We start from the raw sequence: 26,003 nt of genomic DNA on the forward strand, positions 1-26,003 counted from the left end.
AGACTAATGCTATAGATGGCCCTGTAAACAGAGATACGCTATAGATGGCCCTAAACAGAGACTAATGTTATAGATGGCTCTGAAACAGAGACTATATGTATACCCTAAACAGAGACTATGCTATAGATGGCCCTAAACAGAGACTAATGCTATAGATGGCCCTGTAAACAGAGACTAATGCTATAGATGGCTCCTGTAAACAGAGACTAATGCTATAGATGGCCTGTAAACAGAGACTAATGCTATAGATGGCCCTGTAAACAGAGACTAATGCTAAGATGGCCCTGTAAACAGAGACTAATGTTATATGGCCCTGTAAACAGAGACTAATGCTATAGATGGCCCTGTAAAACAGAGACTAATGCTATAAATGGCCTGTAAACAGAGAGACTACTATAGATTACCCTGTAAACAGAGACTAATGCTATAGATGGCTCAGAATGACAGTCCGTATTTCATTAGTAAAGTAATAAAGCACGGACTTGAAGGTAGACTCTCACATTTTTAATAAATTTGTTTCTGATTATTTGTGAGTATTTTCCCATTATTATTAATTTGAATGTGTTTTGTGTGTGTGTGTGTGTGTCTACACACACATATATACAATACTGTACAGATAAAGGAAATTGCTGTCTCTAGAATGAATGGGTTCCCTGTCCCAGCCGCAAAAATGCCGGCAACTTTAAAACTACCCACAGATATTCTTGGGTACATCCAGTGTTATCCACTTAATAATAGAGGACAGCGAAAATAAAATCCACGAATTTGAGGGGGGCCCCTGTATATGTATTTTTTTAGATAATTGGAAAAACTTCTAAATTGGGTGTGACCTGTAAATAAATTAAACCCCTGGATTTAAAACAAATATCTGATCTTGGTTTGCTTTCTTGTACAGTATTGTGTTCAAATAGCCCCACTACAGTAGAGTACCTCAACAAAATGTCCAAATTCACCAAACAAATTAGAGCACTTTGCACAATTCAGATCCTCTGAGTAATTCAACATGGGTAAAGCCCCAAAGCTGTTGAATTTGGAGGTATACTAATGGTTATCCTTAATTGACCACAAAAATTATTGTCAAAATTCAATAATTTTCACCATTACATAAACAAAGTTGTAGCATTTGTAACACTAAATATTTCATTTACCTGCACTACACGAATTTAATCAATTAACGTTAACCAACGACAGGTGACAAAGCCGTGAGATGATTGTTTCCAATAGACTCCTTATTCCAGCAGCATATGGTGTTGTAAGGGCCACCCATCCTAGTACTGTACTGTAATAAACATACCCAACGCTGCTTATCTTCACTTATGAGACAAGAAGAGCTGTTTACAACGTGGTACTACTGTCATTTTATTTCCAAGTCATCCCCAGTTAATGGCCAATAGCATTACACCAAACTTCTTGCTATGTCAATCAATCACATTTGATATAATACATGTTACCTAGTTACTAAAGAGATAATACTAGCATGGCAACATTCTCAACTAAGAGAGCTCAGGCTCTCAATTGGGTCAGTCATGTCAATATTATTATTATTGTCCACTCTGTATCTGTTTTTTGTGTTAAATAAACTGTTTCAATATCCAAATAAAAAGGGAAAATAATTACTGGACTCACAAAGCCTTATTGAAGAATTCCACCGGCTTAGCCCACTCATGTGTCCAGTCTGCCAGTTCAAATAAAACTGTCCCCTGTAACCAGGCTGAGTATCCCTGTACCTCCAGCTGTGTCCTGGCATCACACACCCCACTCTCCTGTCAAATGAATAACAAACAAATAATCTGGAGATATTTATAAAATCCATTACAGTATTAATATTATTTACACAATACCAAGAAACTGATCTATTGTGCACAGCCTTTAGTTAATTAGAGATAGAGGTTGGGTTAGGTTAGAGACTGGGGTTTTGTGGAAACTATTTTTAATCATACAGAGAAACTTCCATTCAATGGACTAATATGGAGATGAAATTGCACTATATGAAGGTCCGTTATATGTGAAACCCTCCATCTAGAGATTATATGGAGAGAGAAGTCCGTTATATGGAGGTTTCACTGTACAGAAATAATGTACACTGTCACAAATACAGAACTTGCCTCCACTAGTTTTTCAAAACTTGCAACGTATTTGGCTGCATTCCGAAGTTTGTTACGCATGGAAAACTTTTTCCGAGGGTCTTGTTGACTCTCCTCTTTTAACTGCATTGCGTACGCCCAATACCGTTCTATTGTCATAAGAGGGATATAGAAACCTGGTAGGGATTCAAAAAACAAGATATTAACACATTAGTCACTATCGCAGCCAGTGATTACAAAAAAAATAATAAATATTAAATACCATATCACAATTTAAATCAATAGTTCCCAGATATTTTATACCCAAATTCACTTGGAACCTATCTTCCCTATCAGCGGCAAGGAAACTCACAAATAAACCCTCTACACAAGATGGCCTCCAGATATCCCACTCCTTTCATTTGTACAGACAACTTGACTGGCATATTGTACTGTACTGTTATCACACATTCTATTACTGTAGTCCAGCTTCATAATCTTATTCACAACATCCCCCAGTATAGAACTAACTCCAGTAAACCTCACCTCTCATCTTTTACCACATCCACCGTCACAAGCTTTTTATGGAAGTTCTTTTTATCGCCCTGGATGAAGTCCAGGTTTTTGCGTAACCGTCGTATCCGCCTACTACAGTACTGCCGGTACAGCTGGTAGTCACTGTGTCGCAGTCCATGAGTAAGTTGAGCATCTCTCACAGCACTTAAAACTGCAACAATGTAAACCATTAGTACAACAAATACACTGAATTGTCTACAGTATACACAGTACCTGTATTCTTCCCTTAGGCAATTTACTTATACAGTATAAATTTTCAGTTAGCACAACTATACATTACAGATACTGTAATCTATCCATGACGACAAGTGTATTTGAGAGGTGAGAAGGAAACACTGGATTGAGCTGACTTTCTATACTTCTCTAACATTTCAGGCTCTCTGATGATGGGTTCTGTGCGACCCAAAATGTTAGAGGAATAAAGAACATCAGAACAACCCTGTGTTTTCCTTTCACCCATCAAATACTGTACATTACTGTATCATGTACTATAGGGTCATCATCATCAATGTTTAATGGTCATTTTCCACACTAGTAAACATTAGCCACAATTACCTGATGGCAGCTCTCCATGCTGCACACTCTCTCGTCAGGTTTTTAACTCAATGTTATTTCTTACAAACTCTCATCATGTCATTCTTGGCCTGCCCCTGGCTCTCCTCCTCTCCACATTTAGGTTCCTGCACCTCTTGACATTAATGGCCACATCCATTCTCTCCACATGCCCAAATTATCTTGGCCGATACAGTACATACTGTACTCTCAATACCCAGCTGGGTCTCTGAACAAGGCTTCCTGTTTTCAGCATCATCACACTGCACAACCACCTCACCATTCTCATTTCAGCTCACTCAAGCCTACACATGCCATCCTCTATAACTGCCCATGTTTCACTGTCATAATACATCACATTTCTCTGGTGGTCTTCATTAGAGGCAGGGTATACAGAACAGTACTGTATATAGCACACTGTACAGTAGGCTATAGTGGCAGCAAGACAGACACTGTACAGTATTTGACAACCTTCACTTGCCTTGTGTCACACCTAGGTGAACTAAAGGTGTCCTGGGTACAAACTAGTGACTGTTAGGACAAGAGTAGAGCATTAGAGCCACTCTTGCTACACCTCATCAAATACAGCATGCACTTCAAATTCATGGGGGTTAGGTTCTCAAAATGGCAGTGAATCGCCAAATCCGCGAATAACGTTTGCTGACGGGGGGGTGTTACAGTTTTACTGGTGTACAAAGAAATATATATTCCATTTATGTGTTTGCCCTTAGGACAATTATTTTTTTTACCTGTATTGTATATATGTGTGGACACACACACACAAAACACAAACAAATAATAATGGGAAATTCTCTCACAAATAATCAGAAACAAATGTCTTAAAAATGTTTTGCCTACCCTCAAGTCCACTCTGTGCTTTGTTATTAATAAAGCACAGAGTGGACTTGAGGATAGACTCAACATTTTTAAGACATTTGTTTCTGATTATTTTGCGAGAGGATTTTCCCATTATTTATTTGTTTGTATGTGTTTTGTGTGTGTGTGTGTGTCTACACACATACACATACTGTATATACAATACTGTACAGGTAAAGGAAATTACTCTCTCTCGAACAAATGGCTCCCTGTCCCGGCCGTGAAAATGCCAGCAACTTTAAAACTACCCTCAGACATTCTTGGGTACATCCAGGGTGTCATCCACGAATTAAAAATCAGCAAATTTGAAAGGCATGCTGTATGTACAATATTGTACAGTATAATGCTGGCTACTTAACCAACAACTTAACAAAATTTGTGTGTAAAAGATAAATGTTTTCTTATCCCAAACAGTATTCAACAACTGAACACCATATCCACTGTTTACATCCAAGACACTTGCAAACATTACCAGATACTGGTATACCTATATATATCATGTGGTGATAAAATGATCCAATCTAAACTACCTAATTTCCTAACCCACCTTAGGTTAGGTTAGGTAAGATCAAAATCATTCAAAACATGCCAAAAACCATTGAAAAAACAGAAATTACAGAAATTATCATTTTACCTTTTTTAAATAATATTGTACATAATACAGTGGTCCCTCGATTAACGAACGGTTAAATAAATGAAATTTTGGTTAACGAATTAGCTCCCATAAGCATTTTCAATTCGATTAATGAAAGCCTTGAGAAACACGTTTTGCTGTGCGCATCAGCTGATCAGCTGACCGGCCAGTCCGCCAATACAGTAATCAGTTCTATGTTTACAATCGTTTCCAATGGAGTAAATAACAAGAAAGTTGGTCTCTTGAACATTTCTGCATTTTTTATATTAAAATTATTGGTCATTCTAAAATTTAGTTAACATATTGATAATATATACAGTACAAGGAACAGTTTTTGTGCGCCAATCACTGAATGAATCACCCAACAACGCTTCTCAGTTTAACTTTGTTTACAGTGGAGTAAACATCGAGTTTGTTGTTCTCTTAAATATTTTTGCATTTTACATTAAAATTATTGGTCATTCTGAAATTTAGTTAACATGTTGATAATTTACAGTGCAGAAATTATTATGAAACATGAAGAAAGCATTAGAACCAATGCACCCTGCAAAGAATATGGCATGTCATTATCGACTGCCTCTACAATCAGCTGTTTGATATGTAAACAAAGCTGCCGGGAATATGACATATACACCTCAAAGTAAGTTAAAATACAGTATTCTATTGTTTTTCATATATTATTGTACAGTATAATGTACAGTACAGTACGTACTGTATTTAGTTTATATTTAATGTTTGGTTAATTCTATTACCGGTATACAGTACTTTGTATGTACTTTTTCTGTGAGTTGGAACCAATTACCCAATATCCCATTCATTTAACGAACGACTCTGTGGTACCAATTGTGTTCATTAATTGAGGGGTCACTGTCTAGTATAAAATGATTTTCTTTCTCCCTTTTGAATAATTTTCATGAGGTAAGAAAGGATTTACTGTCGTGAATACTCTCCCCTACAACGTCGATTTGTCGCTGACCAGCAGACCCTGTGGTGTGCTCCTCAGACCAAGCCTAGCTTTCGGACTGCGCGGTGATTGGCCAGTTTCCGCCTTTCACCTCAGCCAATCAGCAGCGCTGCTCACTTCCAGCGGACTCGTATAAATACCCCCAGCCTCGCCGTGAACAGGATTCTACTCAACGCTCTCAAACAGACAAGAACTCCTCTCAACAAGCTCCTCACCACACAGCAACTCTCTAGCACTACATTTGTACATATAATATAATTTATAGAAAACACCATAGTGAGTTTCCCTTCTCACCTCCATCCTTAGTGTGAGATCTCCTACATAGCCTATGCTACATTACCTTCTACCCAAAAATATTTGCACAAGTTGTTGGTAAAGATATGCAACCATCAAAAAGAATTAACAATAAACTTTACAAACAGGGTTAGGCTAAATTACTGGTCACGCCAATAGATGACAGGGCTATTTTGCCGATCTATTGTTTATGTAATAGAAGTACAGTAATAATATACTGTATTGGTACTACTATGGCATGCAGTCCACAAGATATTCAGATTAGATTATGTAAGGTAAGGTTAAGTTAGGTTGGGTTAGGGACTGGCAAACTAGCCAAAAACAGTCTGTAGGCTATTTTGCCATGACCAGTAATTTATCCACCACCTTACAATATATGATAAATTTATAGTAGTTCACACAACTTTGTTAGAAAGTAAAAACTATATTTTTCTAGTGTTTTTTTGTATGTTTTGATTGGTTCTGACCTTGATTTCCATCAAAAATAGCCTGTTTTCTAGTTATCGCCCCCTTCTACCCCCAACAAGATCGGGGATTCTGTTTGGAACCGAGGTTTTGGGTGGGGCGTTTTACGACAAAAATCATGGCCAAGTGAATACAAAATACACCAAAAAACACTAACATATAAACCTAACCCTTTTTTCGGATGACCTGACCTAACCTAACCTGATCTCACCTGATCTAATCTAACTCACGTGTTTTTACGTAACCAGACTCTCACCATATGAGGGTATCACTGTTATTTCTTACCTTACTCCGAGTTGCGTGACGTGTACGGGATCGCATGACGATTTATGAAGGGAAGATTAATGGAATTAAATAGAGAAAGATTTGGTATGCGCTATCTCCGTTATTACACGTTTCTGACGGTAATGTAATAGAAGAAAATTATCTTAAAATTAGACCCTTTTTTTTATGATAATAGATTTGGCGTAGGAATGTTCTGTAAACTCCTATAAAAATACCCTCCCCCCAAAAAATAAATCAAGTGTAACATAAAGTAAGTCTACAGAAACACTTCCTCATTATTAAATTCCCTTTAGAAAGATTCCATTAGTCTTAAAGTATTCGTTCATGTCCAACCAAGATATCTATCACTTTAATACTTTTTTCTTATGTTTTTGTTGTGGCTTGAACAAATATGACCTTCACTTTTGGGGCCAATGGTTATTTAATGAGATACAACCATATTTTGCACAAAGTATGACGAGATTTGAAGAAAAGGGAAAAATGTGGAATTAAAACACAATCATAGAAATTGAAAACCTTACTAAAGAATCCTAACCTAACCTAACCTACCCTAGCCTAGCCTAGCCTAGAAAAGCCCAAATCCTATAAAAAATTACTTTATTTAACCGATGGCAGTGGAAAAAGTGATTATTTTCCTGTTTTTACAGTTTTGGTGTTTAGAAATTACCCCCCCCCCTCTACCCCTCCCAAAATACGAGTGATTTCTGACGGAAGTGAAGGTCATAATCATCCGAAGCTCAAAAAAAAAATTGCAAAAAACATAATTTTGTTGTCCTAGTACAGCTATCTTACAATGTTGGGGGGTTTCTAGGGACTAAGGGGTTGGGGGGCAGGTTGCTGTCAGAACCTAACTTTTACTTTTTTTTTTTACTTTTATCCTCTTCATCACTGATCGGCTCGTTAGCTGCTTGGGTGATCGGTCACGTCTCTGTTATGCACTGTTGGCAAGTACCGGGCATGCACCGGCTCCTGAATGTACCTGAACCTGCTCCAGTGTTGGTCAAGTCTGGTCTTGAAAGAGCTCGCACTCGGTGCCGTCACAACACTCTCTGGTAGATTGTTCCAAGAGTTTACAACCCTCACTCCGAAAAAGTTACACCTCACAGTTTTCTGGACTTGTGGCTTCTTCAATCTTGAGCTGTGACCCCTTGTGGGGTGAGCGTCTGCCAGCTCCCGGTATGGACACTTGACTGAGGTCCCCCCTCGCCAGTCTGTAGTATAAGCTAGGCGCTGTAATCTCTCCTCAGGGTAGCTGAGGCGGCGGAGTGCTGGCACCAGCTTGGTGGCTCTTTTGTAATTTTCAATGAACTGACAGTCCCTAGCACATCTCGGGGATCAGACGGGGTGACGGTACTCCAGGCGGGGAAGCACCTCTCTCTTGAAGATCGTTACGAGGGACGGACCGTCTAGATATCTGAACGACCTTCTTATAACTTATTAATTTAGCTGCTTGGTTCACCTTTTTCTCGCAATTGCTCAACAACTTCAGATCAATGTCAACGTACACACCCAGGTCTTTATCACATTCACTCTCAACTAGTACAGTTTCTTCATCTCGTTGGACATATGATACGCCTCCTTACTTTTGGTACGTCCCAGGTGCAGCCTCTTCACTTCGTGACATTGAATGGTTTCTGATGTGTTTGAAAAGATTTTGACCCTCATTTCAAATAGGTGGATGACTGAAATTATAATTTCACCATGAAAGTCACAGATACAGCTTGGGGGGTTAAAAGTTAAGTTTGACTTTCCAATTGTGTGTAGCTAAGAGTCCCCCATTACACAGGCAACACTCCTGGCCATAGGCTATCATGACACTCCATCAAACAAATATTAAACTAAAACCATATTTACTAACAAGTCATTTCTAAGATTGTAATTAAACTCTTCCTCCAAATGCTATTAAACAAGTCATAGTTTTTTATTTTCCCTGTAATTAATTTATATTATTAACAGCATTAGCTTATCTACGTTCAACAAGATAAACACTGGAAACTGTATAAACTTTCATTTCAATTTAACGAGAAATGTAAACAGTCAAAATATGTCATGTGTTCATGGTAGCTACCTTCACCCAGCCCAACAGATGACTTGATCTTCTCTCTCCCCATCACCATGAATCTCCTCCATACTCCACAGCTCAATAAAAACAGACTCATTATCACCATCATCTTCCTACCTTTAAGGGTATATAATGCTTTCTCCCTTTCCTGGTCACCGTCTGTAGGAGAGACGTCACCTTCTGTCATCATGTCAGTGGCCGCCATCACTGCTCCACCTACCCGCCCGGGACACTAACTACTCCACTGCCAAATCCTCACCTTCTAACTCTCTCCCCGCTAAATTCAAATACACCTTTTTAATGTCTTCTTTTTAAGTGACCATTTTACTGCCCCCAGAACTCAGATAAGTCCCCCCTCCTCAAATTCAAAGACACTAGAAACATTAACCCATAGATCAGTGACAAGTGAAGGACAAAACCCACGCAGGACAAAAAAACCCAGGTAAAGTGTAAAGTAAGACAAAAAAAACCTTATCTTGAGTAAAAAAAAATAGGACAAACGCCCCCATTTTTTCTATTCTTCAGACTTTAAGTCCATGTTAATAATTTCAAACAGATGAAGAACACCATAAAGACACCTGCTTTGACCAACAGAGGCAGACTGCACATATCGTTATAGACAAACCCTCCCTCCAACATGTAATTATAAGAAATTTTTTAAAGATAACTTTTTCCTTTTTATTATTTATTAGTTTATGAACACTTCTCTGACATGTAAAATATTACTTTTACTTTTTACTTTTATCCTCTTCATCAGGTTCATTCAGGAGCCGGGGCATGCCCAGTACTTGCCAACAGAGAGTAACAGAGACGTGACCGATCGCCCTAGCGGCTAACGAGCCGATCAGTGGTGAAGAGGATAAAAGGAAAAGTAAGATAAATGACCAAACCGAACCTAACCAGACCTCACATACTGCACCTGCTTATCTACCCAGACCTCACATACTGCACCTGCTTAACTACCCAGACCTCACATACTGCACCTGCTTATTTACCCAGACCTCACATACTGCACCTGCTTATTTACCCAGACCTCACATACTGCACCTGCTTATCTACCCAGACCACACATACTGCACCTGCTTATCTACCCAGACCTCACATACTGCACCTGCTTATCTACCCAGACCTCACATACTGCACCTGCTTATCTACCCAGACCTCACATACTGCACCTGCTTATCTACCCAGACCACATACTGCACAGACTGCACCTGCTTATCTACCCAGACCACATACTGCACCTGCTTATCTACCCCTCAGACCTCACATACTGCACCTGCTTATCTACCCAGACCTCACATACTGCACCTGCTTATCTACCCAGACCTCACATACTGCACCTGCTTATCTACCCAGACCTCACATACTGCACCTGCTTATCTACCCAGACCTCACATACTGCACCTGCTTAACTACCCAGACCTCACATACTGCACCTGCTTAACTACCCAGACCTCACATACTGCACCTGCTTAACTACCCAGACCTCACATACTGCACCTGCTTAACTACCCAGACCACACATACTGCACCTGCTTAACTACCCAGACCACACATACTGCACCTGCTTAACTGCCCAGACCTCACATACTGCACCTGCTTAACTGCCCAGACCTCACATATTGCACCTGCTTAACTACCCAGACCTCATATGCTACACAAAATTGACTGATTACATTTTAATATGCGACTTAATACCTTGAACAGTTTTTAGGTCGTGTGAGAAGGGAATAATTGGACAGTCATTGTCAAAGAACATTAGATATCCCCCAATGTTTCCATGGGGAGTTTGTGTGATGAAAAATATTAAACGGATGACTTAAATTGGTGCTTAGTCAATAACATAATCTCCTGATGAAGAACATAGGTTTTATGAATATCAATAGTCGCATTTAAAATTATAAACCATTGATTTATTGGAGTAATACACGCAGAAAATATATATTGTTGTAGCAAGAATATGAATGACATTGAAATTAGTTAAGAAGACGAATATTTAAAAAAAAAAGTCAACGATGGTACGATTGTCTGCTCTATGTTCGACTTTTGTATGGGAAGAATAAACTAATAATACGTCATGTTAATGGTGATAAAATGACATTCTTATAGTGAGAGTGTAAAGGAGAAAACGGGGACTGCAGGTCAAGTTTTCCTCCTCTGCTGCTGTCTCAGGCTGGCCAACCTGACACCACTATTGACTACGAGCAGTATTATACTTATCTCTAAAAAAATGCTTCTATCCAACTTTAATAGTCAATTAAAATAATAAGATAGACACTATTTTAGTTTATAGATAAATAAATAATGAAAATTATATTAATAGATACATATTCATGTTAAAATATGTATTTATTTATTTTAGTGTGGTTGGTATGCATCAGCTGCAGGTCCTAATGTAAAGGGAACTAGTGTTGGTGGAGTCTTGAAACCTTTTGTGAGTATATTGACTTATAATATCAACTAGCACTAGCACGGCGATTAGCACGTATTAAGTATGTTTGTCTGAGTTGGTGTGTAACACTCAAAGGCTGAGATAATTGTTAACAACCAAAAGTTGGGATGAAATCGTCGATATTTTCAACTCCATGTTAATAGAGGCCTAAGGTTAACACCTTTATCCACAGTTCTTGTGTAATCTGTATTTTATAAGGAATTTTAGGATACAATACTTGAGCAGATTGATACAGAAGTAGAATAGATGGATACAGTGGTAGAGTAGATGGATACAGTGGTAGAGTAGATGAATACAGTGGTAGAGTAGATGGATACAGTGGTAGAGTAGATGGATACAGTGGTAGAGTAGATGGATACAGTGGTAGAGTAGATGGATACAGTGGTAGAGTAGATGAATACAGTGGTAGAGTAGATGGATACAGTGGTAGAGTAGATGGATACAGTGGTAGAGTAGATGGATACAGTGGTAGAGTAGATGGATACAGTGGTAGAGTAGATGGATACAGTGGTAGAGTAGATGGATACAGTGGTAGAGTAGATGGATACAGTGGTAGAGTAGATGGATACAGTGGTAGAGTAGATGGATACAGTGGTAGAGTAGATGATATACAGTGGTAGAGTAGATGGATACAGTGGTAGAGTGGATACAGTGGTAGAGTACAGCACAGTGGAGTAGATGAGAGTAGATGAATACAGTGGTAGAGTAGATGGATACAGTGGTAGAGTAGATGGATACAGCACTGGAGTAGATGAATACAGTGGTATAGTAGATGGATACAGTGGTAGAGTAGATGGATACAGTGGTAGAGTAGATGGATACAGTGGTAGAGTAGATGGATACAGTGGTAGAGTAGATGGATACAGTGGTAGAGTAGATGGATACAGTGGTAGAGTAGATGGATACAGTGGTAGAGTAGATGGATACAGTGGTAGAGTAGATGAATACAGTGGTAGAGTAGATGGATACAGTGGTAGAGTAGATGGATACAAATACAGTTCAACTCGGCCCACATCCTACTCGGACCATCATATACCAACTCGGACCATCTCGTATAACCAACTCAGTCCTCTTAAGTTAATGAACACATTTTACACATATATTTTTGCATGAATGATAAAAGTACAAAAGTACAATGATAAAAAGCAGCATAAAAGTACAAACATTACTGATAAGCAGTAACGTGATGTGAAACGGCTCGTAGCAAATTTTTAGCAGATTTTCGTCCACTACTGAATTCATCCCACAGCTTGAAGAGCTGTTCTTGGTGATGTACAGTACATATTTGGCCCGTTGTTTTCATAGTACTTTACCGTTGGACAAGAGCCGCACCTAGAGTGTCACTAGTTTTGCTTCATTATGAAGTAGTTTGATTAATAGATAGAAGTTAAGTTGTCCTTTTCTTGCTTTCAAGTTAAGGCGATTGTGCCACCCTTCACAGTCATTATTTGTGCAGACATTCCTTTTAAATACACTCCGAGCAGATTGGGTCTGGATGTCATTCCTGAACCTCTAGTCAGCCGGTCCGACTAATTACCCAAATGTACCCAAATGTAGCTGCAATAAAGTCAAATAATGGCCCTACATGAATAAATCGGACTGCCAACCACTTCTCGACTAGTATTTGGTGTCACAAAGTAAAAAAAATTGGAAAACTTACTTTAATCTGAGTTAATAGATCGCGTGCATGTACCGAGGAAGCGAGTAATTACCCAAATGTACCCAAATGTAGTCACAATGAAGTCAAATGATGGTCCTACAAGCGTAAATTGGGCTGTGAATCACTTCTCGATTATTATTTGGTGTCATAAAGTCACAAAAAAATTGGTAAACTAAATTTAATCTGAGTTGTGTTAGGTTGTGTTAGGTTAGGTTAGGTTAGGTTAGGTTAGGTACATGCACTCAATCTATTAACTCAGATTAAATTAAGTTTACCAATTTTTTTTTACTTTGTGACACCAAATACTAGTCGAGAAGTGGTTGGCAGTCCGATTTATTCATGTAGGACCATTATTTGACTTAATTGCGGCTACATTTGGGTAATTAGTCGGACCCCTAGTCAGCCACTTGTTTGAAGTGTGCAAGGTGGGCTGAGTTAGTAATGTGTGGGCCGAGTTAGTAGTGTGTGGGCCAAGTTGGTTATGTAAAATGGGCCGAGTTGGTTATTTAAGATGGGCCGAGTTGGGGGTACACCGATGGATACCCCACTAGAGTAGATGGATACAACACTAAAGTGGTTAATAGGGACCAGAAAAAACCCACTGATAATGGAACCACTTATAAAGGGGAATTAATTCCCATAAGAATTGATAGGAATAGAGTGTCATCGGGACCATCACATTGTAGTGACACGCATTAAGTTTAATTTATATATACCTTCGAAACATTTGCTTACACATTATTTTATGAAATTATTTAACTTTCTAACTTATTTAAGGCACTTAAAGTTGTTTGGGGTTGGTGTGTTGACGTGGCACATGCTACCTAACCTAACCATGCACTCACACACTCATTTCAGGGAAAGTGGTTCATTGAGACATGCTCACCACTTTATTTATAACATGTAACTTCTAATTTCACATCCATCCCATAGCTTCTATGCTTCCTTTAAGTCACTACACCACCTTGCTTTGGTTTGGAACTAATGGCTACAAAAATAGTCCACCAATGTCACCAGAGGCACAACAAAGTTGATAATTATAGTTCTTAGAGCACTTCAAAATAATGCCTGTAGAGACAGGCAACTGGTACTGAGCAAGTATAGCACAAGTGAGAAGGATGACCTTTAAGAGAATGGGAAGCAGGCAGGAATTTCAATCACTCAAACACTTGTGTTCCCAAAGATTGACTGATTTCAGCCTTAGAATCCTCTTAACTGCGGGGACTTTTTTATGTGTAGGTCCACAACTATTTGACCATTTAAGTGCGAAATCACTTTTAATGAAGACACTAATAAGAAGGACCTCCTGTATCAGGTATTTGTAGATTTAAAAATAAATGTTGCAGGTATGGCATTAACAGATTGTAATGCATGTAAGAGTTCAGAAATAGTTACTGCTTAGGCACCCACACACTATCAAATATGTTTGTCAAACATAATGTTTGATCATACATCGCCACACACTTTACAACTAGAATGATCAAACTTCAGTTGGTGTCTTGTACGCACCGCCTCAACACAGCATGAGTAAGGAGGCAGCCTGTATTGCTATTATACTTGCTCTTGAAACAGAGACTTCAAAGAAAAACGAAAAAGAAAATTATGGACGAAGGAATGGTACATAAAAAGACCCAAGTTCTCTCATGACGCCCTATTAAAGGAACTAGTGGTATCATCTCCTCACGAATATAAGAACTTTTTGAGAATGGATAGTGAAACTTTCGTTGAATTGTTGGAGAAAGTGACGCCATACATAAAAAAGAGGAAGGAATTAATTTTCTTAGTCACTGTGGCCTTGGTCGCAGTAGGGATAATTTCTTTCATATTTTCCGTTAATTTCCCATAACATTCATGTTCAACCCTTAAGCCCCGGGTTATGGTGCCGCTGGCAGTACCCCCACCGGGGGGTAAATGAGAAAAATCCACTTTCCAAAAATAATTTTCAACATTTTTAAATGACAAAACAATAAAAAATAAGTAACAAAAACTATATATTGACCCTCTAGAAACTTCCCTGGCAGCACACTTAGCAGCTATCTTTAGCTTGCCTTTGTGTCTGAGATGGGCAGTAATGCATATATTTACTGATCATAATACAGTGGTCCCTCGGTTAACGAACGGTCGATTAACGAAATTTCAGTTAACGAATTACCTCCCATAAGGATCTTCAATTCAGTTAATGAACAAAACTTTGATTAACAAAATCCTTACAAACATCACGTTTTGTTGTGAGCATCAGCTGCTCAGCTGATGAGCTAGTCAGCCAATTCAGTAATCTGTTCTATGTTTACATTCGTTTCCAGTGGAGTAAATATCATGAAAGTTGTGTTCTTTAATATTTTTGCATTTGTTATATTAAAATTGTTTGTCATTTTAACATTTATTTAACATATTGATAATATATGCAGTAGAGGGAACTAGTTTTTTGTGCACCCATCAGATGCTTGACTCAGCCACCAGGTGTCAGTTGGGCTTTGTTGACAGTGGAGTGAACATCGATTTTGTTGGTGTCTTGAATATTTTTGCATTTTTACATTGAAATTATTGGTCATTCTGAAATTTAGTTAACATATTGATAATATATAGTGCAGTGCAGTGTTGATTTAAAGAAAATAATCTTGAATTACACGTAGTGAACTTAAAATTTTATTGGTGAAATTACTGCATCAAACATGGGTCCCCTGAAAGGTGATTTCTCCTCCATCCCCACTTCCTTCTCTTCTCCCTTCTCCACCCCCACTTCTAATTCTCATCATCATCATCAACCAGGAACCTTCTACATACTTTACTGCATTTTTTTTTTTACTTTGTATGAACTTTTTGGTGAGCTGGAGCCAATTACCCGATATCCCATTGAAACAAATGGATTTGGTTTACGAAATTTTCGGTTATCAAACGACCCTCTTGAACGAATTGTGTTCATTAACCGAGGGACCACTGTACAGTACTTATTTGCTATAAATAATTCATTTCGAATATTTTATTTGCATTATTTTTCATAAAAAGTGCTTGGCAACACACGCAGTCGGTCGCCAGGCTGTCTGGCTGTCTTTGTGTTTGGTAAAATAAGTAATACATAAAATACAGTAATAATAATTCAACAAATAAATACATTTATAACATAATCATAGCATTATTTTCAAATAATACTACACTACAGTAGTAGGCAGTAGGCAGGTATCAAACAGGGAGGTACTACCTCCTGGGAAGATATTGGAAGCATAATGTGTTGTCTAATGGTAGACCCTGCTGCTGTATGGCATCACCAAAATTGTGACCAAGTTCCAGGTTGCTGATTTGTCTTTCTGCCTCATTTACACGCAATTGCAGGGCTTCAATTGTTTCTTGTACTTCGACAACACAACATACATAATGTATATCGTTTCTCACTATTTAATTTTTCTTTTTAATTTTTGTATTTCTTTATAGTTCTTTATTATTACAGTGATCCCTCGGTTAACGAGCGCCTCGGTTAACTAGTTTCGGTTAACGGTTTACCTTCAATAAGATTCTTAACTTCGGTTAACGAGCAATCCCTCAATTAACGAGTTTTTAACGAGCGACCTTCCACATGTTTTCGCTTGCATTTGGCGGTCCACCAGCTGTAGTATTAGTCCGCCAATACAGTAATCGGTTCTAGGGCTTAAATTCCTTACTATTTTAGTAAATATCAAGAAGTTTATACTATTCAATAATTTTAAAAGTTTAATATTAATTTTTTAGTCATTTTAACAATTATTGAACATAATTGAAGTACAGGAAACTAGTTTTATGCGTGCCAAACAGCCTGTCAACACACCAAACAGGCATCAGTCTCTGTCTTTTCAGTGGAGGTAACATCTTGCTTGAAACTCTTCAACTAAACGCTTTTTTTCTGTGTTTCCAAGCAAATTATTGGTCAATTTGAAATTTATTTTACATATTGACAATATATATTGCAGTGCAGTGTTGATTTAAAGAAAATAATCTTGAATTACACCAAGAGAACTAAAATTTTATGGGTGAAATGGTGCCATGGGGTGACTTCTCTTCCACCCCAATGCCTTCTCTTCTCCCTTCTCCTCCACCCCCATTCTAATTCCCATCATCATCATCGAGGAGCCTTCTACATACACACCTCAAAGTAAGTGTACTTTACTACCTTTTTTGTTGATCTTAGGCAATTTTCGGTGAGCTGGAACCAATTACCCAACCCATTGAAACAATAGTTTCGGTTAACGAATTTTTCGGTTAACGAGCAACCTTCTGGAAATAATTGTGCTCGTTAACCGAGGGACCACTGTATTTATTATTGTTATTAGTGTGATTATTATTATTGCTATCATTATTATTTTATTTTATTTTTATTATAAATTTTATTTACTATGAATTATTATTATTATTATTATTATTATTATTATTATTATTATTATTATTATTATTATTATTATTATTATTATTATTATTATTATTATTATTACTACTACTGCAATTTCGCCCCCAGGGCCCGATGTGGGTCAGTGACCTGTACCCAGGTGGGCTAATCCCCGTAAAAAAAAAAAATACAACTACACTACTTTTAGCAATATTATTTAGATACAACAGCTTCCCTGTGGCCAAGCGTGTGGCCACACTGGAATCTGATAACCCGTGCTGGGCATTTAAACAGTGGAGGGAAAAGGCGCATGTTCTGGAACGTCACCCGGGGTGCGCCGGTCCGGCGTTCGGGAACTTCAACCGTGGCTTAAGGGTTAAGAGATCTATTCTTGTAATCTTCACTTTTTATCTGCCACAATGATGGAAACTGTTTATAAAGTTTAATAAACTCTCCAAACTCATGGGAGTCCCGTGCGATCGCCATGGCTACCGCTACTTCACTGAGCATGTTTGATTATACATTGCCACACGCTACCCAACATGTTTGACAAATGTCATGTTGGACGAGAAAATACCAAACTTGTTTAATCTTTTTCAAACTTGCCCGCACACTCAAATTGTATGATCAAATTTCATATTTGACAAACATATATGATAGTATGTGGGCGCCTTTAGCTATCTTTGAAGAGTTGGGTGTCTGCTGTACGGACATTAATCGTCTTAGGTTAAGTCAGCGGGTCGTGCTGACTGGAGGTACAGCCCAGGTCGGGAGGCATACAACCATTGTCATGTGACAAGATTTTAATTTCTAATTTTTGAGTTGTGTTCACGGCTGTGACTGACCATCGAAAGGCCAACCAAAGAGTGTAGTATTGTGCCTTTAGTTAAGACAGTTCATAGTGATATCAGTGACCGCAGAAGAGGTTATAAATACTGTAACTTGAATTGAAGAACTTAGCACGGTGTGAGGCATTTCGGAATTTATTCATTCATCCAGACCGCACGGTAATGCAGAGGGAACAGCTCAAGAAGCTCCTGCAGGGCTTGAAGCAGAGGAGGGAGGAATCGAGGAGGAACGTATGTACATGGGTTATTATCCAGGGGGAGGGTAGTGGAAGCAAGAGTGCCGACACAGAGCCAGGGGGCAGCGGCTCACCCTCCATCCGCTCTACCTCCCACCCAGGAGGAGGCAAGCAGCGTGTAAACAATGACATTTCTAACCACACCCTGCAAAATACAGTGTACAGTAAGTCCTTGCTTAACGTCGTGGTTTCGTTCCTGAAAACTGCAACGTTAACGGAAACAACGTTAATGGAATCAATTTTCCCCATAATAAATAGATAAAATGCGGAATTTACGTTCCCCAGCCTCCCTTTGCCCCATAAAATACAGTACATATACAGAAATTCAATGGCATTTTTATAGAAATAGGATATATAAATAAACTAAATCATTTTGTATTGTATTCACTGATGGACGGAGTTGGTGAAGCGAGTGTGTGGTGGGTAGTGGAGCGGAGGAGGAGGGTGGTGAGTCACTGAGACCCGGCTGGTGGCTCTTCCTCCCGCTCTAACTGGGGTTCCTCCACTGCTGGTTGCTCCTCGCTTGCAGGATGTTGTGAAGAGCACTGCTTCTGCCTTCCGGCGACGGAAAAAAATCCAGCGTTGACTGCTTGGTGTTACTATTTTTTATGCCCTTGTATATCTCATTATAGCAACTAAGAGTTTCCTCCATGTTGCATACAATCTTTGAGCTATGTTCTTTGTTTGGGTTGTCATCAATAAAGATTTGTATACCTTGCTGGATCATGTCGAACGCTTCTGCCATCCTCTTGGTAGTTGTGGTTCTTCGTCTTTGTCGTCGTCTTCAGCGGCACTGTGTTTTGTTAGCAGTTGCAGATTTTCATTAGTAAGCTCTTCTGTATGGAATGCCAGGACTTGCTCAATATCCTCAGATTCCAACTCATGAAAGCCTGCCTGTCTAGCCAAGCTGAGGATATCCCTATTCACAGATGGGACTAAGTCTGTGAATCCCATAAAACTGTTCACGCACTCGGGCCATAACTTACGCCACACACCATTCAGGCAACTTTCTGAAACTTCTTCCCATGCCTTGCCAATGTTGTCAATTGCATGAAGAATGTTGAAGCCCTGCCAATAGTCTCGGATCGTAGGTTTATTTTCTCCGTCGGTAGCCTTGAGCAGTTGGTCCATGGTATGCCATAAATAATATGCCTTGAATGCGGCGATAACACCTTGTTCCATAGGCTGCAGTAGTGCTGTTGTGTTGGGGAGCAGGAAGACAATTCGAACATTGTCATGTAAGCCATCAAGACTGGGAGGATGCGCTGGAGCATTGTCAATGACAAGAAGAATTTTGAAGTCCAGGTTCTCCTTGGCACAATAATCCTTCAGTGCAGGGACGGTGTACAAAGTTAACCACTGGCTAAATATGGCGTTGGTTATCCTCGCCTTCTTATTTGCCTTGTAGATAACAGGCAGATGATCCTTAGAGTAACCCTTCATGACACGTGAGTTGGCAGCGCGAAAAATTAGCATAGGCTTCAGCTTGAAGTCGCCAACAGTGTTTGCGATAAGCAGCAGCGTCAAGTGGTCTTTTGCTGCTTTAAAACCTGTCGCTCTTCTTTCTTCCTTGAAGATGTAGGTTCTCTTGGGCATTCTCTTCCAAAAGAGACCAGTCTCATCCACATTGAAGACTTGCTTCACTGAGTAGCCTCCTTCCTCCATAATGCTTTTGAACTTCGGCGGGAATATCTCGGCAGCAACCGTATCTGAACAAGCAGCTTCACCAGTCATCTTAATATTATGGAAGTTATAACGGTGCTTAAAACATTGAAACTATCCTCGGCTGGCCGTAAAGATCTCATACTTCGATACTTCACCCTCTGCTGCCTTTAAATCATTAAACAAGGATTTTGCTTTATGCTGGATAACCATAAGGCTGGAGCTGGCGGACACTTGCCCCACAAGGGGTAACAGCTCAAGGTTGAAGAAACCGCAAGCCCAAAAATCCGTGAGGTGTAACTTTTTCGAAGTGAGAGTTATGAACTCTCGGAACAATCTACCAGAAAGTGTTGTGACGGCACTGAGTGTGAGCTCTTTCAAGACCAGAATTAACAAGCACTGGAGCAGGTTCAAATACATTCAGGAGCCGGTGCATGCCCAGTACTTGCTAACAGTGCGTAACAGACGTGACCGATCACCCAAGCGGCTAACGAGCCGATCATTGGTGAAGAGGATAAAAGAAAGTAAGTAAAAGTACAGTAGTTATAAATCGAGCTTTTTTATACTGTATACAATAATTATTTTTTTATTTTATTAAAATTAATATTAATGTGTTTAAGTAAGCAATAACATATTTTTAAATTTGCAGTTGAGTTAGGTAGAATTTAGTCTATTGGAGACAGGAACTGGGGGATTCATTAGCTTATGGGAGACATCAACTTCACATGTAGGATGCAGGCTGAATTTTTTTGCCATTTTTCAGACAAGAAAATGTGCCATATGTTGTAAAATATGGTATTAAGATTAGCAAAACATTAAAGAGAAATACTTGAAATGTACAGAAAAAGAAATATGAGATAGTTTGGTCATGTACAGTAATTAGGGATGAAGAGATAATAACAGAAATATTAAAGGGCAAAGTTGAGGGTAGGAGGGCCAGGGGAAGGCAGAGACTGGGGATGTATGAGTGAAAATAAAAACTGGGTCCCCAGAGAGATATAAAACATTAGAGGATTGGTAACAACAGGCCGAGAATGTTTAGAGTGGAGGGACTGTGGTCGCCAACCCTCAGATATGAGCAAGGTACCCTGTACTATGATTAATTGATTGTTCTATGAGTAATATTATTCTAATGTTGCCACGATGGTAAATAAAATGCCCATAGAAAGAAACTGCTGTTCACTTTTGCTTTAAAGACCTTTTCAGTGATGCTATTATTCTAGTTCCTCCGACAGACTATGGTATGACAATGGAGACAGAACGTGGCATAAACAAACTTGCTCCAAATCAACAAATTAATGGCAACAGCAGCAGGTGAGGAATTGTACTTTCGGTATGAAATTTATTTTATTGTTAAATTATATTATGGTAATCGTCTAGTACAGGCAGTAACTCATGAAAGTATATACTGTGATGTACCGTACTGTACTGTACTGTTTTTGTTTTTTTAGCCATTGAGTAATACAGCAAAACCTCTATTTAACAAACTATATGGAGATGAAAGTCCATTTTATTGAGGGTCTGTTAGATGTGAAGCCCCTCCCTGTCTAGTGTTGTTCTTTAATAAATTTGCCTTTTTGTTTCCTTTTAGAATATCATCAGACGGCTCCAGCATGCCACGATCACCAAGGGTAGAAAAGGTACACACTATTTATACAGTACTGTACTGTACATTCTCAAGTGTCCAAGTTGTAGGTTACGACTTCTTCATCAGTCATGATACTGTACGGAAAACTGTACAGTCACCCACAAAACTCCCATTGCCTCTCCCCCTGAACCACAAACCCCTGAAGCATTTATGGACAGAATAATGCATCAGTCTGTTGCTTCGGGTTCATGAGTCTGAATCTTGGGGTTCGTGGTTCAGGAGTAGAGGTGAACGGACTTTAGTACAGTACAGTAGTTGAATCTATTTAATGATTTTTAGAGAAAAATGTTTGAAGCAACTGAGGATGACATGATTTTAATTGCATTCTGTTAATAAACAATTGTTGTAGTTTCTGAGAGTACTGTCTTGATCTGTTGTCTTCCATCAGAGTACAAAAAGTATGGGAGATAAGCGATCAGACCTGGACTTCATCTTTGGCAAGCTCATAGGAGAGGGAAGTTTTTCGAGTGTAAGTAAAACATTAAGATATAGTACTGTCCTTTATAATATATACAGTATATACATGTCATTTTTGCTTTCAAGGCACATAATATATTATTCATAATATACATGTGTAATTATTTTTTTTTCAGGTTTATCTTGCAAAGGACATCCACACAAATCATGAATATGCAGGTAAGCTCAATGTATACTTTTAAGTGAAGCAATGGAATTTATTTCATTTGTAGTACCTGGTAAAAACCCCAAAACATTGTAAACACCGCTTCTTGTCTTATAAGTGAAGATAAGCAGCGTTGGGTCTGTTTATTACAGTTCATTACTAGGATGGGTGGTCCTTACAACACCAGATGCTGCTGGAGTAAGGAGTCTATTGGAAACAAGCATCTCACGGCTTTGTCACCTGTTCTTGGTTAAAGTGAATTGATTATCTATTATTTTATGGATGGTCAGGCATTTTGAGAGCAGTTAGATGAGGGCTTGTCTCTATTCTTTTCCTGTTATATGACAGTGAATTATCCTCCTAGAATTAATGACTTCTGTTATTAAAGGAACTTGTGTAGTAGCTCCTGTCTCTTCCCTTTATAAATTCGAGACCAAATATTTCCTCCATAATTTTGTCTCTTATGAATATGGCTTACAGACCTGAAGGCATCACATGATCAACACAACTAGTGGGTGGCTTGTAAACCAGGACAACCATTATAACAACTGTTCAGCTTAATGTTGATGATTTTCCTTTTCTCTGTCTCTGCAGTGAAGGTGTGTGAGAAGCAGCTCATTATACGGGAGAAGAAAGTGCAGCAAATAACCAGAGAGAAAGATGTCATGAATCTACTCAACAGTAACCAGAACCCCAAGGCTCCGTTCTTTGTTAAACTGTCTTATGCATTTCAGGGGGAACACAAACTTTGTATCCTTTTTGCTTGTTCTAATGTGTCTATATTCTTTACAGTATCAACAGGTTAGGTTAGGTTAGGTGAGGTGAACCTGGGTTCGATCCCCGGGCAGGATGAAGCTATGGGCAAGTTTATTTCCGCCATTTGCCTTTGTCTACCCAGCAGTAATTGGGGACTTGGATGTTAATTGATTTGTGGATCGTGTTCCGGGGTAATGGTTAGCCAGTGCAGTTGGCGAGTTGTCCAGTCTTCTCAGACTATTCCTTAACGCTGGGTCATGCAACTCGTTAACTCAGGGTGTGGTTGTTGTGTTGGCAACAGCTTCTACACCTTAAACAAATTTACGCTTAGGTGGCCCTTGGGCCGGCCATCCTCGAACACGAAGGGCAACCATTTTTATTTTAAGTTATGTTAGGTTTGGTTATATTATATTATATTATGTTATGATAAGTTAGGCAGGGGCAGATCGGGGGAGGGGGCGTCCTGGGGGTCCGGATCCCCCTTTTCATCAGAAAATTCCGATACAGGTACTCCTCGACTTACGACCATCCGGACATACGACCGCCAGAGTCATATAAAATATTTTTCAAATTATATATTTTCGAGTCCCGACGTTAGTGATCGCGCTGTGTACTGACAAAATTTTTGTTTGTAATTCCCTTTTACCCTTAAGCCCCGGGTTAGGGTGCTGCTGGCAGTACCCCTCACACGGGGTTAAATTGAGAAAAAAATCAACATTTCGCCCCCCCAAATGGCGGGAAGATAGGCGGACGTTCTGGAACGTCACCCGGGGCCTAAGGGTTAAAATGGCTGGCAAGCGTAAAAGTGAGAGTTCTTGTGGTGCTGAGAAGAAAAAAGACACCCATTTTAGATTTTCTATGTATTATTCGTGCATTTTCGACTTACGACCTGATCGTTGGTCCCTAACCCCGTCATAAGTCGAGGACTGACTGTACTTTTCGTTATTGCAGTATTGTAAAAGTAATTACTATTGAACTCAGAATATCTCCTAATATCAAGTGCACATGGCCTCAAAATGCCCATAATATTGATCCGATTTAATTTTTTTTTTTTTGGCGGGGAGCTTACAGCAACCCCCCCGACCCCTGGTGCTCTGCTGGGTGGGCTCACTATGCTCGCCATGTTACCCTACCCACAACATGATGGACTCTTTCCTTTGATATTCCTGGATCAGCCCCTGTTAGTTTAAGTTAGAATAGGATATGATGTAGGAATACAGACAGTCCCTGATTTACAATAATCCGGAGGTACAATTTTTTTTTCCAAGGTTTTGATGTAAAAAGAATGGGATGTATAAAAAATATAAAAATTTTTCACAACCTGTGGGAAAATGGGATCCAATTTATGAAAAAATAATTTACGGATTTTTTCAAGTATGAAACCTTTTTTTGTAAATTTGGGACTGTCTTTATCATGTATTTAGCAAAGATTATTTTTCAATCTTTAATAATAATAAATGTTTATTCCTTAAACTTACCTTCAGATTTTGTCATGACCTATTGCAAGAATGGGGAACTTTTGAACTTAATACAGAGAGTTGGTAATTTTGACAGAGAATGTGCACGGTTCTATACTGCCGAGCTTGTAAGAGCACTCGAGCATCTGCATTCACTAAACATAATTCACCGGTGAGTACAGTACAGTAAAGTGTTTCTTCTATGCCCTTTAAGTATGGCATAAAACTTCATGTGACCATAAATCCAGTCTTGATTTGAGGAGCACAGAACTATAATAGGACAAGTACTGTTATGACCTGAGAACAATACATATGACATCTTTCACTAGTATTAATTAAATCTACACTAACAATGACATAATTTGACAATTGAATCAACCAATATCTTTACTGATTCCAAAGTTATGGTAATTTGAAAGTTCGGCACAAACTTTAACTGTTTTTTCTGTTTTTCATTTGCAGAGCTTGTTCTACTTAGGTTCTGTGTGCCTCAGTTATGATGTTAATTATCCACTAGCTGGTGTACTGTATCTGGCTTTCCCCGGGATTGATGCTTTTTGTTTTATGAAGTAATATTTAACCAGAATTTGTACTGCAGCCACATAGTCTGTGTCTTTTCCATGGTCAGGTGAAGTTCATGTTAACAAAATTAATAATACCACAGCTGGGGAAACGTAGCATCACCCAGGTTTATTTTCTCAGGGTAATTTACACAAGGATATCATAATTTTAGTGAGGTTGACCCACCTTCAATTACATAACCTTCACAATTTTCATCTTTGTATGTGAAAAAGGGGATGAAGCAAAAACACGCACGCGCGCACACACACACACACACACACACACACACACACACGCGTTTATAATAGTATATATAAAGTGAAGGGATAATGTTATAGGTGAATACACAAACACACACACACACACACACACACACACGTGTTTATAATAGTATATATAAAGTGAAGGGATAATGTTATAGGTGAATACACACACACACACAGACACACGTGTTTATAATAGTATATATAAAGTGAAGGGATAATGTTATAGGTGAATACACACACACACACACACACACGTGTTTATACAGTATATATAAAGTGAAGGGATAATGTTATAGGTGAATACACACACACACACAGACACACGGTTTATACAGTATATATAAAGTGAAGGATAATAGGTGAATACACACACACACGTTTAGTATATATAAAGTGAAGGATAATGTTATAGGTGAATACACACACACACACACACACACACACACGTGTTTATAATAGTATATATAAAGTGAAGGGATAATGTTATAGGTGAATACACACACACACACACACGGTTTATATAGTATATATAGTGAAGGATAATGTTATAGGTGAATACACACACACACACACACACGTGTTTATATAGTATATATAAAGTGAAGGGATAATGTTATAGGTGAATACACACACACACGTGTTTATAATAGTATATATAAAGTGAAGGGATAATGTTATAGGTGAATACACACACACACACACACAAC

The 26,003-nt window shown here is 38.8% G+C and overlaps 2 protein-coding genes across 3 annotated transcripts in view; one reads left to right on the forward strand and one right to left on the reverse strand.

Annotated features, from left to right (window-relative positions):
* The window catches only part of LOC121872766 (signal recognition particle subunit SRP68-like), a 24,971-nt gene extending 15,954 nt beyond the window's left edge, over nucleotides 1–9,017 (reverse strand). Inside the window, 4 exon segments of the mRNA XM_042375821.1 lie at nucleotides 1,627–1,763; nucleotides 2,106–2,260; nucleotides 2,605–2,790; nucleotides 8,889–9,017. Coding sequence (XP_042231755.1) covers nucleotides 1,627–1,763; nucleotides 2,106–2,260; nucleotides 2,605–2,790; nucleotides 8,889–8,976 — 566 coding nt within the window. The 5' untranslated portion in view covers nucleotides 8,977–9,017.
* Nucleotides 9,018–11,111: 2,094 nt separating this feature from the next.
* LOC121872566 (3-phosphoinositide-dependent protein kinase 1-like) overlaps nucleotides 11,112–26,003 on the forward strand; it is a 37,750-nt gene continuing 22,858 nt past the window's right edge. Inside the window, exons 1-7 of one of the 2 annotated variants that reach the window (XM_042375382.1) lie at nucleotides 11,112–11,208; nucleotides 21,210–21,300; nucleotides 21,578–21,626; nucleotides 22,023–22,103; nucleotides 22,228–22,270; nucleotides 22,851–23,006; nucleotides 24,497–24,641. In XM_042375382.1, coding sequence (XP_042231316.1) covers nucleotides 21,230–21,300; nucleotides 21,578–21,626; nucleotides 22,023–22,103; nucleotides 22,228–22,270; nucleotides 22,851–23,006; nucleotides 24,497–24,641 — 545 coding nt within the window. In that variant the 5' untranslated portion in view covers nucleotides 11,112–11,208; nucleotides 21,210–21,229. The remainder of the gene's footprint in view (nucleotides 11,209–21,209; nucleotides 21,301–21,577; nucleotides 21,627–22,022; nucleotides 22,104–22,227; nucleotides 22,271–22,850; nucleotides 23,007–24,496; nucleotides 24,642–26,003) is intronic. The other variant, XM_042375383.1, reaches the window with a different exon arrangement.

Source organism: Homarus americanus, unplaced genomic scaffold (assembly GCF_018991925.1).
Source record: "Homarus americanus isolate GMGI-L3 unplaced genomic scaffold, GMGI_Hamer_2.0 scaffold39155, whole genome shotgun sequence".
Lineage (NCBI taxonomy): Eukaryota > Metazoa > Arthropoda > Malacostraca > Decapoda > Nephropidae > Homarus > Homarus americanus.